Source organism: Nuphar pumila, chromosome 4, assembly GCF_984573655.1.
Source record: "Nuphar pumila chromosome 4, dmNupPumi1.hap1.1, whole genome shotgun sequence".
NCBI classification, from domain to species: Eukaryota; Viridiplantae; Streptophyta; class Magnoliopsida; order Nymphaeales; family Nymphaeaceae; genus Nuphar; species Nuphar pumila.
In genome coordinates, this window is record NC_143252.1 from 34882143 (window position 1) to 34895761 (window position 13619).

Genomic DNA, 13619 nt, shown 5'->3' on the forward strand with positions numbered 1-13619 from the left:
CCCAGATTGGCACCCTTTGCTTTGCTGGATGGGTGATTTTGTAATCGATTATCTGCTCTTTGTTTTTAATGAACTATAAAAAAAGAAGTCAACCTCAACATTAGAAGCACAGTGAAGTTCTCAACACAATAGTTCTTTACCATTATAATGTTCACACGGAACCATTTTTTAGCCAAATTAGAAGAGGAATTAAGAACTTTAAACAAAAAAGATATTTTTGTTCAAGCAACATGCTCAGTAAACACATGCTCATCCACCAACTTCATGTTCAATGGACATAACCAGAATTTTTCAAAGGACAGTTTCACTTGATTTTGCTGTTTGTGTGCTTTGAGGTGTTTGACACTGAATAAAAGCAGCAATGTTATCTTAGACAATTTGAAATCGTGAAATTTCAATGCTGCAACCAGTCACAAGCTTTATATGTCAGCCAGAGTTAGAAGCTCAGCTGGGAAATGGTTTTTGGTAAGAACCAAGCGATTCAGCCTTCATCACCGACACTCCACTGGGCATGCATAAAGCGAGCACACATATGTCCAGGACCATTGACAACAATGTGCAAGGACCATTTTGGACAAGTTGGGAGGGACATGTAAGGAGCTGCTGCTGATCAACATGAAGCAACAACAAGAACTAGTGGAATACGTGGAAGGAAATATAGTGAGATGGACACTCAAAATAAATTCAAGGAACTGTTATGAGACAAAGGGTGTAACATTGTAAGCACCAACCTGAAGTGATAAAAACTGCAGCATAACAGGGGAAAATTCAGATACTCTAGTTTGAAGCCAAGTCGGGCCTCAAGGTCAGCCCACTAAAGTCCCAACTGATTCCCTTTAATCTCAAAGCCAGCCGCATTGCATCGGTTAGACAGTGGTGTGCTGCCTCTCACAGGAACTATGAAGCCAATCCATTGTACCTCCCTGATTGATAATTTTAGCGGCAGTCCTAATGTCCTTTCCTATATATATATATATATATATATATATATATATATATATATATATATAGATAATGAGTCATTAGAATATGATAACTAATCTGTGAACCACAATTTCTATGAATTTTTTGTTCTTTTCTCTTGAATCTAAGATGTGATCCACATGTTTGGTTTTATAAGAACCTGCTCTTGAATCATCCAATTTTGATGCATAAATGAGATTTTTTTAAGGCTTTAAAATCATTGACTCATAATCTTCATAAATATTCAAGCATTAAAAAAACACATTTTTTCATCCAAAATACACAATCCAATAGTTTTCCTAGCAAATTCACCATGCCAAGCACATCCACATGGTTGGATTTACAAAAAAAGGGTTGAGAGTGGCCATATTTCTAGTTCTCATATTCTAATGATATATATTTGATGACGACCACACCGAGAACCAGGTCACTTAATGGGACTGCCTCCCTACAAGTTTAAACTCCAGGTTGAGGACACGATCACCCAGCCTTATGTGCCCCAACCGTGATAAAGCAACAGCAGCCCTATGAATCAGTGAGAATCGAACCTGGGCCTTCAGCTTAAAGGAGAGATTTGTCATTAGCTGCCAGAAAACTGGCATCCCGTGAACAAAATATATTTAACCAAACAGGTTGACCTATATGAAATGCAGATATTCAATACGACCATCTACCCATCTTATTTGGATTGCCGACCAGTGATTTCTTTTTTTTTTTATCACACGAAGACCTGGTGGTGCTGGTTCAGTCTGCCATACCTATGGTCGTCGACCTAGAGGCAAAGGCTAGGGCCCTCCGACTTGCACAAGGGAGCAACAGTCGCAGGAATGCCGACTTTCACATGGGAGCAACGGTCACAGGAATTGAACCTCGACCGCCCTTCGGATGGCCTAGGCCCCATCACCATGTCAAACCCCATCCGGGTGCCGACCAGTGTTTCAAAAAGAAGAAGTTTTTCATAAATTTGTTGGACGGGTACAAGAACATGTGAATACTATTCTGTGTTACCGTTAGCTCATGTTCTAATATCTTCTTATTTAGGGCTTTTGAGTTTTAAACCAGTTGTGTTAAGCAGCTTTCCGCCAATTTTCACTTGAAATCAATTCATTATGAGCATAAACTCCTCATGTTCTATCTACACAGCAAAATAAATGAAAACTTTAGCAATTGCAAGTTCCTGCAAAGAGTTGAGGAAAGCAAGCTAAGGAGGCCAAATTGAGCTGAACCGCACCAAGCAGGCCTATGCAATGCAGATGGGGAAAATGAGCATGTTGCAGAACATTTTAGAAGCATGACCAATTGACTGACACGAATGGATGCTCATTCCACTTCAGCTTCTTTTCTGTTTCATAAGTTCCTAATTGATCTTGGCGATTCTGAAGCTCCTGGGAATGCTCCAAGCATGGAACTACTGCCCATGCCTAAGCAGGATTAGTATGGTTCTTGGCCACACCCTTGAAGATTTCTTAGCATGGGAAAGGGTCAAGTCCAATAACTTAAATTAATTGAGCACCATCTTTTTGGAACAACTGAATAACCATCCACAAGTAATAACATTTTACATCAATAGGAAACAATGAGTCTGAGTGACAATAACTACAAATAATTGAAAACATCTAAGTTCCTGCTATTGTTCAGGACTCCAAATTGCTTGGTGCAGTAGCAGAACCCAAAACTAAAGTGGTTACTGGAAATATGTGAATTAGAGTGTGAACTAGGTATTTCTGATGCTTTTTTCGAGAAATCCACATGGACCATTTGTTAGGAATCGACTGTTGGATCATGTATTTTTGATGAAAAATGTGATTTTTGGATGCTCAAATATATATGAAAATTGTGCTGTCGATTTTCAAGCCTTAAAAGATTATGCATATGTGTCGAAATCGGACAATCCGAGAGCAGGTCCACATAAAACTAAGCATAAAGATCGCATCTGTACAGTAAAATTTAAGAAAAAATAAATAAAAAAAGCCCCAAAAAATCTCGGTTCATACTCCAGTTCACATATTTCCAGTGAACATATTATAATGACTGGTAACTAGTACATGGATTCATTGCAATTTAAATAACTGATAAGTTTTACATATCAGACTTGGAAGATAGAAAACAACGAGTACAACAAGAGCAACAGCATCCAACAATGTTACAGGCTTTAGACAGCAGAAGTTATGGACATCCTCACCAGAATTACTGCATGTTGAGAAGTACAGTCATGAGTGACAACTGAAACAAACTTCAAGGCCTCCACCCCCAGCTGCAACTATCAAACATTGAAAGCCATGTGACTCAAGGTCCGCAACAACTTTGTCAATTACCTTACCAGAAAGCACTGGTTAATTGTCAAGGTTCTCAAAATAGTGACGAACAACAAAACATGGACTTATACTTTAGCTTATTATGAGAAGACAGGCTACAAACATGAATTGGATCAAAACCAGAAAAGATTCATTTCTCATGTAATGCAAATAATGCTAAAGATGCATCATTTAAAAGAGATCTTACCCATGCATCTATTCATTAAACAACTCTAGATGAGAAAGAAATAAATGGGTCCATTTGATAGCTGAAGGCTGGAAATGTAAAGCATGCCATATGTAGGAAAAACTTCAGCCTGATGCACAAAACTGCAAACTCTGAATGCACATAAACATGGATAAGAACCATCAGATATTCCATGACACCTTTGATAAGTCTGGAAATCAATAAACAATAGAAGCAGAATAAAACATGTTAAGTTAAGCATAGTGGAGGTCAAAGCATTGATTCCATGGTCGAAAAAAGCTAGAACATGCTTACTGGATTACCATGACCCGCATGGGATCATTTGAATTAGAGAAACCCTTTATGTTCAATGGTACACCGAGTTGCAGATTGAAACTGGTTATCCAAACTAGAGACCCTGGTAACTATAATTTCTGTATAATGACGACTCAACTAAAAAGGAATTGCTAATTCTCAATTATTTTCAGGCAATTGCATGAATTATGAAAAGGAAAATACAAGAAAGATTTGCAAAAGTCATGATCTTCAAGCACGAGCATTTAAGAGAAAGTGAAGAAGAAAATGGATACATGATGGTAATAAAGTCAAAACGCAGCCTCCACCACCAGCACCGGTGAGCTTGGAGACCAGATTATATTTCAAAGTTGTTTGAAGCACAGTTTCTATAGAAGAATGACTAACGCCGAGGCATTGCAGTAAACCCTGATTCATTTCCATTAGTTCCCCTAGCTTCCCTTCCATCTCTGTGATAGAAACTTCATCCGAGGCAGGCAACTGAATGATGGTAGATACTTCTTTGCTAATAGAATCAATTGCAGCAAATACAGCAGACATGGCATCAGGATGCCTAGAGGCTCTTTCAGAAACTGCAGCAACCAATGCTTTTGTGTTCCGACCAACCTTTGTGTTAGTGATCAACAATCGAAGTGGAATACTGGGCTTAACAAGGATCAAGTTGCCCAATCTGAACATTATCATATTACCTATTACGAGAAATTAGCAATAGCTTATTTACACCTTCAAGACATCGATCAAATAAGAATTATACATCAATTCAGAAAGCCATTAAGTAGCTGATCAACTAGTTCTAATCGTTTATAATCTGGTGCATTAAAGACAATTCTTGCAAATTAAGATACGCATTATAATGACATTTAATAATCAACAATAAAAAAATTCAAATCTGAATCCAGTTCACATACCGAATGTGCTTACTGTGTTGTCAATTCCAGAAGGTTTCCCATGAATTATTTTTTCACCCTCAAATGCCCATTTGTTCACCAATTCAAGGTCAGTCCCTCCATATTTTAACCAACTTTGACTGTTGAAATCTATGCTCGTACATCCTGACAATGCAAGGAATGCAGCAGAAAGTGCGACACAGAACGAAGCCGATGACCCTAGCCCTGAGCTTAGTGGGAGATCAGAAGTAACGATGACTGTAGCAGGTCTAATTCTACAGTAAAAACACACTAGAAAAAATTAGCATTTCTGTTATTAAAAGATAAATTTTATTTCCTTGCTTAATCTACGGAAAAAAATTAGTTACCCATTGATGGAGGTAAACAGCCATAAAATGGCTGAAACACCAGCAGACAGGCCTACTTTGGCTTCAGGAAATTCGTGTTCCCCAACAAGAATAGAGATAGACTCCATTGACTCCACTGAACAAGGCACCACTGCTGCCAGAGAAAAAGGAAGGATTGACTTCGAAAGGACTGCTTTGATTCTTCTGATTGGCCATGAGAACTCCAATCCTGTATCTTTAAGCTTTAGCAGCAAGCACCCATCATCATTTTCTGCCAAATATACATGCAAAGAAAATAAAAAAGAAGGCATTTTACATAGAGAATAGGTAGATTTCCTATTTTTGCTTCTAGCAAAGTACTAATGGTTGAATGTTTTCATGTCTGAGTAACAATTAATCATCATCTTTCTTATAGGAGAAGAAGACATGGCAACTCTTGGTGGGTTGGAACTCATTGTTACATAAAAACACAAAGATATATCTATCAATAGTTGTTTTACCAAAAGAAACACACAAAAGTCCACATCGGTGATGCATGAAAAATAAAACAATTTTCTTTGCAGTACCGTTAAAAACTTGTACTTGCACAACGGAAAATTTTTTGGTAAACTAGAGAGATGGGTCAATCTATTTTTATTTTAAAAGATGCAGAAAATGGCGGAGAAAAAAATGAAAAGAAAAAAGAAAAGCAGTATCTGTGTATAACTAGTTCAAATTAGTAACCATCCAGCTTCCTGTGAATAACAAAAGGCATGTTGTATTCATGCTAAATGAATTACAAAATTTGCTACGTAAGGATTAGGTGGGGAGTTCAGGTGGGCTAGAAAGTTTCGAAAAAGGGTTCGGTTTGGGTACCAAATACGACGGTTTAGAAGAGCCCATAATTGTGCCAGTGCTGCTAAGTCCTGCAAAACTGAAATCCGGATCAACTACAAAAAAAAAATGAGCTCAAGTATACGCGAATCAGTTTCCAAACAAAAGGGAAAATCTGGGAAACCATGCATACATAAAAGCATCAAAATTGGTGATAGGATTGGAATGACGTTAGAAAAAAGAGGAAAAACAAAACAAAATCTAAAGCGAAGAAATGAGTTTGTTTTATGGATCGGGTGAGAGCGTCGGCAACTCGCAAATGAAACATCAAAAACGAAAAGTGAAAATATAAAACATGGGTACCTAAAGATTGGGAGAGTTGGACATGGGGTTGTACAAACCAAGCATATCAAATAAGTGGGTATTTGATGAACAGCCACAAGACGTTAGAAAAAAGAGGAAAAAAACAAACAAAATCTAAAGCAAAAAAATGAGTTTGTTTTATCGATCAGATGAGAGGATCGGCAACTCGCAAATGAAACATCAAAAAAGAAAAGTGAAAATATAAAACATGGGTACCTAAAGATTGTGAGAGTTGGACACGAACGTGCGTGTAGAGATCAATAGAAGCAGCGACGGCCGTGGATCCATGAACAACGGCGTGTTCTCCGGTGAGTATGATCTTTCCGGGAGCTCGAGCCTCGACTTGGGAGATTGGAACAGTTGCCATTTTCTTTTTCCTTTCTTCTTCTTCTTCTCACAACTGCAACTGTTCTAGAGAGAGATTGTAGTGTTATTCTGTTGCCCATCTCTGTTTGCATTAATTGATATAAAACTCTGAACTCGAATCTGAAATATCTAATGAAGCATAGCTGGATGAGATCCGAATTTTATCTGGTGACACCGAATCTAGTGAAAGCAGAAATGTGAACATGTTGGATTCGGTTCACAAGATAATTTTGCACAAGTAGCTAAGTTGTGCCTTTTAACATCCAGATATTTTGAAACATGCAGAAAATTGAGCAACTAGTAGCTAAGGACCAGTAAAGAGCGTAACAAGAGCAACAACAGGGGGGCCTCGCCCCCTGCCGGGAAACAAAACTGCAAAAAGGCAGGGGGGTAACCCCCTGCCGACAAGAGGTGACTACAGGGGGCTCGACCAACTCCTCACAAAGAAGAAAGAAAAAGAGAGGGTTTACCTCGAGAGACCACGGCAATGAGGGAGTCGACTCAGGCGAAGGCGATGGTGGTGACAGGTGGTGGTGACAGGACCTCCTTCAACAGGCAAAAAGGGATGAAGGAAGGAGAGGAGGCTCTCGGGGTCACTGGCGCGCACCCTTTTACGAGCAGAGTGAGCTCCGACGTCAGGCCTCTGTCGAACCAAAGAGGCAAGAGGACGGGGGTAACGGGGCAGTCGGAGTGTCTGCCAGACACAGGGAGGAGGAGGCCAAACGGGAGGTGCCTGGCGGCGGCGATTGCAGGGAGATACAGCAGAGAGGGAGTAGCGACGATGCTGTTGCCGGCCGTCGGCAGCTGTAGACGTCAGGTGGCCAGAGGCGGAATCAGCAGGTCATCGACCAGGGGAAACGGGAGGAGCCAGAGAAGGAGGGGAGGCGGTGGTGGCGTTGTCGCCTGGCGCAGCGCTCGCCGTCGACAATGAGTCGGGAAAGGCGACGAGAACAGGGGGAGGGTTGCTGGCATTCAGAGGTCGTCGATCGCAGCAGAGAAGAAGAAAAAGGGTGGCCGGCAGTGAGTCGTCGATGTCAGCTCGAAGGGGGAGACGGCCGACGGCTGCGATCGCTGGCGACGGGGAGGTCGTTGATGCACGAAAGTCATCGTGGCTCCGATCGCTGGCGTCTGCCAACAGGCTGCTGGAGACGGGAGGCAGAGAGGAAGTGGGTTGACGATGCTCGAAGGGTCGGCTACGATCGTCGGCGTCCCGCGACACAGGGAACGGAAGGGGTCGGAGGCGGCAGCAACGAGGAGATGGCGACGATGGCCGACAGTCGGAGTCACCGGAACTCGGAGGTCGTTGTCGACTCCGATCGTCAACGCCTGCAGCACCCAGGACGAAGGCGACGAAAACAGAGGGGTCTCTGGCACCCACGCAACAGAGAAAAGGAGGGTGGTGGCCGGCGGCGAGTCGTCAGCGTCGATGGCCGCAGGGAGGGACGAGAGGAGAGAGAAGGGGCGAGGGTTTCTACCCCTCGCCCGAGGCACCTGCGTCTATTAAAAGACGCAGGTTCCCTCGAACCTGCGTCTTTCCAAGTCCGGGTCAGGCTCGGGTCTGGGTCCAGCTCGGATCCGAGTCCGACACAACAGACCGACCTTGACACGTGCCGGTCACGTGTCCGACAAGTTTTTTTTTAACAGGCTTTACAAGAAGTGTCTGTGTTACATAGATGACAATATGTTTAAGTGGTTAAGAAATAGGAACATACTCACTTTCACTCATGATGTCAAGTGTCAACCTATGAGTTGGTGATTAGCTTTTTCTTTCTTACATTCCCATATACATTTTTGCTCCCAGTCCTGGAACTATGTCATGTAGAGATAGGGGATACTTTGTGGGCACGCATGGTACAATATGTGAGTTTTGTAAAACTACCAGTGCAGTAGATGTGGCCTGCAGAAAGTGTCTTACCTAAGCCTAGATGATGCCTGGTTATTGTCAACTAAAATTAATTAAGACTTAATATAAAATTGTATATTATGATTATAATCTATATGATTTCAGTCAATTCATAAGTTACATAATAACAGTTATTCTCTAATACATTCCCTCAACACAGAAAGCACACAATTAGATGTATCTTGTAAAGTTTGCACAAAGCACTGTGTTGCAATATCATCAATCATACGCATACTGCATATTGATTTATTTAAGGATCATTTTCATCAAGATGATGGTTGGCCATCATTTTGTGATAAAGTAAATGGTCCACATTTGATGAACTTAATCCTTACTTTCCAGTTGTATTGCACGTGACTTATATTTTCAGCATGCTGGATATATTGGGTTATAGAAGTAGCAGTATTTGGTGACTCTTGGCACTTTTAAGATGTGTTGCATATAAGAAAGACTTTTTTCTTAGGGGTGGCAACTAGCTGAGGCTCGGCTTAAAGCTCTGCTCAACCTTGTTTATTTAATAATAACCCAAACTTGAGCTCAGTTTTGGATTTTTTTGGTTAAACAAGTTGAACTCATGTTTATTAAGAGCTTAATAGACTCAGTTAATTTTGTTTAAAAAAATGTCATTTCATATCTGATTTGCATAATCTTTTTAACAAGAAAAATACTCTCCTTGCAATGATAATTATGTTCTGCTTGCAAAGGAGCTGATTTTCCGTGTCTTGAATTATAAGCCCCGAACCGAAAATAGCATAAAACTTAACTGAGCCCAACTTGGACATCTTTTGGAGCCAGAGACAGGTGCCTTATGTACTGAGAACCTAGCTTGGACCCGTGCTTGTGCTTGCCTCAACTCTTGTTTAGCCTTACCTTCTATATTGCTAACCATGGTTTTGCTTTATTGCAGCTTTCTTTCCAAATGTGGACCAACCAAATTCAAGACACCTTGAATTGCAAGAAACTTGGAGATACTGCTTTTAGAACCAAAGACTTTGCCACTGACATTGATCACTATACCCAGGTTACTCTTATTTTCTTGCTTATATAAAACATAATGTTGGTCAGTTCTTTTGATTTGTTTTGTCACTTATTCATGACATGTACCTGTCACATTCAAAATGGTAACTCAAAAAATGAGCATAAAAACTGTAAAAATATAAAATTATAATGTTCTGCTGTATATATGCACATGCCAGCTTTTAAGTTAGTTTAAAATCGTGATAAATGTCAGACAGCGGAAGTACAGCATGCAGAGAATGTTGCTTTATCATAATCATTGCTTTGAACTTATTGCTTAGTCTCCGCTGAACAGTTCAACTAATGGAATCTGAAAGAGTGGTATGCGGACATCTACAGCATCAATATGTGATGTAACTTTGATTTTGACAGGACCATGATTTTTTCAGTTTTGCTTGTGCTGCCATATTTAACCCTGAACATTTTGTTTAGTACGTGATCATCTTGACTTATGTGGTTGATTTTGTTACGTAGCTTGACCATGATGTTTTCAGTTTTGCTTCTGCCATCTTATTTAGCCCTGAACATTTTGTTCAGCACAATGACTTGAAATACTTGTGTTAGCATTCTTGTGCATGTCTTCTTTTTTTTTGGACTTTTATGAAGTTTGGCCTCAGTGATTGCTGGTCTGGAACAAAAGAGAAAAACTAATAAACAAAATGAAAATGGGCTTTGCTAATAACACCTCTCCACCCCAAGGGCAAAGCAGGTTATATGTTCCCTCCCCAACAGGGTAGTTAGCTACATCTCATGCTCGGGGGTCTCAAAGAGCACCACGTATGTAAGCATGTGTGTCTCATATCCTCATGTTTGTCAGCATTAATTAGCGTTGGAGTTTGATGCGATTGCAAAGACTTAAGTACCCTCTCCTCCATTGGTGCAAAAAAAAAATGACGATTCTTAAAAAGAAGTGGTTGTAAAGACTTAAGTGCCCCGAAGATGATTATTTAAGACCCAGTCTCTGCACTGCAGGATTATCCGAGAAAGAAATCTCCCCTGAAGGAGGCCATGAACATCAACTCTCTCTCCCTTCTATTTCTGCTTCTATACACATCCAACAGAAGATCTTACATTGCTCCATCAAGCACCGGCTGACCTGCACATTGACTGTTGTGGAGCCTGATTCAGAGTTTTTACCCTTACAGGAGGAGGGTTTGGGGGTTCATCCCAGCGTTGGTAGCATCATTCAACTAAATGAGTTGTAGATCCTGATTCAGAGTTTTTACCCTTATAGGAGAGGGGTCTGGGGGCTCCTCCCAACGTGGGTAGCATCATTCAACTTGATGAGTTGTGGAGCCTGGTTTAGAGTTTTTGCCCTTACAGGAGGGGGGTTTGGGGGCTCCTCCTAGCGTGGGTAGCATCATTCAACTTGAAGAGTTGTGAAGTCTGATTCACAGTTTTTACCCATTCATATTTTAAGGCATTAGATCTCATGTTTGAACATCCACGCATGTGCAGTTTGCTTTCATCATGTTCAGTTGCTTTCTAAATTATACTTTGAATTCTGGTGCATTTTAGATCTATCGATTTGTATGTAACCAAAGCTCATTTTAATCTGAATTTTTTACTGCAACTTCATGCAGGTCAGTCGGTGTTTAATGGAGAAATGTTGGATCGTTTGTTGGATGTGCACAGAAGTAGAGAGAGAAGGGAGAAAGAGTGAGATGAGGTTTTACCCCTCTCTTGTAAGGGTAAAAACTCTGAATCAGGATCTACAACTCATTTAGTTGAATGATGATACCCACGCTGGGAGGAGCCCCCAAACCCTCCTCATGTAAGGGTAAAAACTCTGAATCAGGCTCCACAAGAGTCAATGTGCATGTCAGTCGGTGCTTGATGGAGCAATGTAGGATCTTCTGCTGGATGTGCACAGAAGCAGAAAGAGAAGGGAGTGAGAGAGTTGATGTTCATGGCCTCCTCCAGGGGAGATTTCTTTCTCGGATAATCCTGCAGTGCAAAGACTGGGTCTTAAATAATCATCTTTGGGGCACTTAAGTCTTTTCAAGAATCCTTCCTTGATTTCTTCTCTAGAGAGAGAGGGGGTTTTACAGTGTTTTACGGAGAAAGAAGAAGAAGACTTTGAAGAGTCAACATCATCTTCGACTTTCTGGATGGAGGACATGTTTGTCCTTTTTTTGAACTGTTTGTTTTTTCTTTTTTGAATGAAAGGCATTTTTGTCATTTTCTCAAACCATCACTTTATGAGAAGAATAGCAAGAAAGGGTACTTAAGTCTTTGCAACAACACCAGAGTCCGATGCAAAGTTATGTCAACATACACGGGAATACGAGCCCCATGTGCTTCTATACGCGGTGCTCATTCAAAGCCCCGAACACAGACATGGGATTCAGTGAATCATCGGGGGGGAACATACACCACCCTCTCCCCCAAGGGGGTTTGGCGTAGTGGGGAGGGGCCTTGGCTGCTAGATGGATGGTCAAGGTTCTATTCCCATGGGTGTCACCCCTCTTCTCAAGCGGACACCCAGTCCTCGGGACATGAGTCCTAGCCTCAGAGTTTTGTGCCGTCGGCTTGATGACCGTAGGTATGGCAGGCTGAGCCAGCACAACCAGGTCTTTGTGTCGGGTGTTGTTTCTTCGGGTTATAAATTGAAAAAAATAACACCTCTCTTTCATGAGGTCATGAAATTTCTCACACTTGTTTTTTGCACTGTAGTTTATAGACTTTGGAACTATGGTATCGCCAACCGTCTATGCACGTCGATGCTTGTCTTACCTTATGAGTGATATGCCACAAGAAGCTCTTGGTGATGCGATGCAATCCCTGGTAGTGGCGCCAGAGTGGCCAACTGCCTTTTATCTTCAGGCAGCTTCTCTTTTGAGCCTGGGAATGGAATCTGATGCTCAAGAATCCCTCAAGGAAGGTCTAACCCTGGAGCAAAAGAAAAATAACGAGCAAACTGTATAGGTTTTGTATCTTTTGTGATGTATTTATCTTCCATTTTTGTTTTCAAATTTGAGTTTCACTTGCTACTGTTGCTTTGGAAATGTAATTTAAAGGTGTGATTCTTGTATCAAAATGAACGAGAAGAATTTTCCGAACATGATTGAGCACAAAGTGATCTTGTGAACCGTTAAATCCAATCTTGCACCCTATGTTTAATGAGCACTGCATGTGCACCAGCGGGTTTATTGTGTGTGTGTGTGTGTGTATTGACAGAGAAAGATGGGGTTAGACAGACCCCTACCAGTTATACAACCATACCATTGGGTTTCAAACTTGCAATGTCCCAACACAAGGTGGCTCCTGCCAGACAAGCAGAGCGCCTCCCCCCCCCCTGCCGTTGGTAATTACAATGTATATTTAAAGATGTAGAAGTACCCAATGGGAAGGCCTGCACGGTGGGCTATTAGCTCGTTGGTAGAGTGCGCTCTCATAATTGCATTTGTTGTACCTGATCTGTAAGGGTTTTCACCCACATGGTTAGTTCAATGTGCTCGTCAGTGCCTGACCCGGAGATGCGGATCATCTAAGGCACACCATCCAGTGAGTAGATTTACGTAACATGAGTATTAGGAGCTTGTTGTTGGATATGTTCAAACTTGTTTTTTGGTTCTATGCCTCTTTTTTATGGTTCGTAATTGTAATATAGCAACTACTTTTCTTGTTAAATCATCCAGTCAAATATAAACAGTTTTATGCGACCCCCCACAGGTGTGCAACAAACCAAGAGTTACAATGTGTGGTGTGTGTACGTACGCTAGAGATTGCAAAGGAAAAATGATGTGTTTGGATTGAGGGAATTTGTGGGATTGTAATCCATATCCGCTAAATCCTTAGGCTATTTTCCAGCCGCAAAGAAGAATTTCTGTGGAATAACATTTCCATTCAACTGCATTACCTTGCATTGAGAACAAAAAGAGCTTTCAAAACCATGACCAAGTCAACCTAAACATTTTGGAGGGGCGGAGACCCAAAAAAAGTGTTCCAACGGACCGTTCAATTAGTGTAAATCAGATTTTTTGAGTAGACATTTAGCTAAACTAGCATGGGGGGGGGGGGGAATGACCAAAACATGGAAAGATCACCACCCAGATTGGCACCCTTTGCTTTGCTGGATGGGTGATTTTGTAATCGATTATCTGCTCTTTGTTTTTAATGAACTATAAAAAAAGAAGTCAACCTCAACATTAGAAGCACAGT

At 41.2% G+C, this 13619-nt stretch overlaps 1 protein-coding gene and 2 long non-coding RNA genes across 5 annotated transcripts; 2 read left to right on the forward strand and 1 right to left on the reverse strand.

The window, feature by feature from the left end:
• Positions 1-2991: 2991 nt before the first annotated feature.
• LOC149839949 (mevalonate kinase-like) lies at positions 2992-7988 on the reverse strand. Of its 2 annotated transcripts, none has more exons than XM_090002928.1 (6): positions 7006-7988; positions 6386-6575; positions 5015-5264; positions 4668-4921; positions 4035-4448; positions 2992-3292 (listed from the first exon to the last, which is right to left on the reverse strand). In XM_090002928.1, exons 2-6 carry the CDS (start codon positions 6534-6536, stop codon positions 3174-3176), a joined length of 1188 nt encoding a protein of 395 aa, XP_089859054.1. In that variant the 5' UTR covers positions 6537-6575; positions 7006-7988; the 3' UTR covers positions 2992-3173. The 2 variants fall into 2 exon arrangements, with proteins under 2 accessions (XP_089859054.1, XP_089859055.1); XM_090002929.1 differs by having other exon boundaries at positions 6386-6580; positions 7006-7987.
• LOC149839950 (uncharacterized) lies at positions 6358-7097 on the forward strand. The gene is made up of 2 exons (XR_016431376.1): positions 6358-6477; positions 6821-7097. It is a non-coding gene; the product is annotated as an uncharacterized LOC149839950 (long non-coding RNA).
• Positions 7989-9441: 1453 nt separating the features above from the next.
• On the forward strand, positions 9442-12495 carry LOC149839951 (uncharacterized). Of its 2 annotated transcripts, none has more exons than XR_016431521.1 (2): positions 9442-9459; positions 12132-12495. It is a non-coding gene; the product is annotated as an uncharacterized LOC149839951 (long non-coding RNA). The 2 variants fall into 2 exon arrangements; XR_016431520.1 differs by lacking the exon at positions 9442-9459 and adding an exon at positions 11850-12000.
• The last annotated feature ends 1124 nt before the right edge of the window (positions 12496-13619 follow it).

Excerpts from the sequence above, each read along its gene's own strand:
- LOC149839949 (XM_090002928.1), bottom strand. The coding sequence starts at position 6,536 with ATGGCAACTGTTCCAATCTCCCAAGTCGAGGCTCGAGCTCCCGGAAAG. Across the intron at positions 5,265-6,385 it reads CCAACTCTCACAATCTTTAG|AAAATGATGATGGGTGCTTG; the intron begins GTACCCATGTTT and ends TATATTTGGCAG. Across the intron at positions 4,449-4,667 it reads CAACACAGTAAGCACATTCG|GTAATATGATAATGTTCAGA; the intron begins GTATGTGAACTG and ends TTCTCGTAATAG.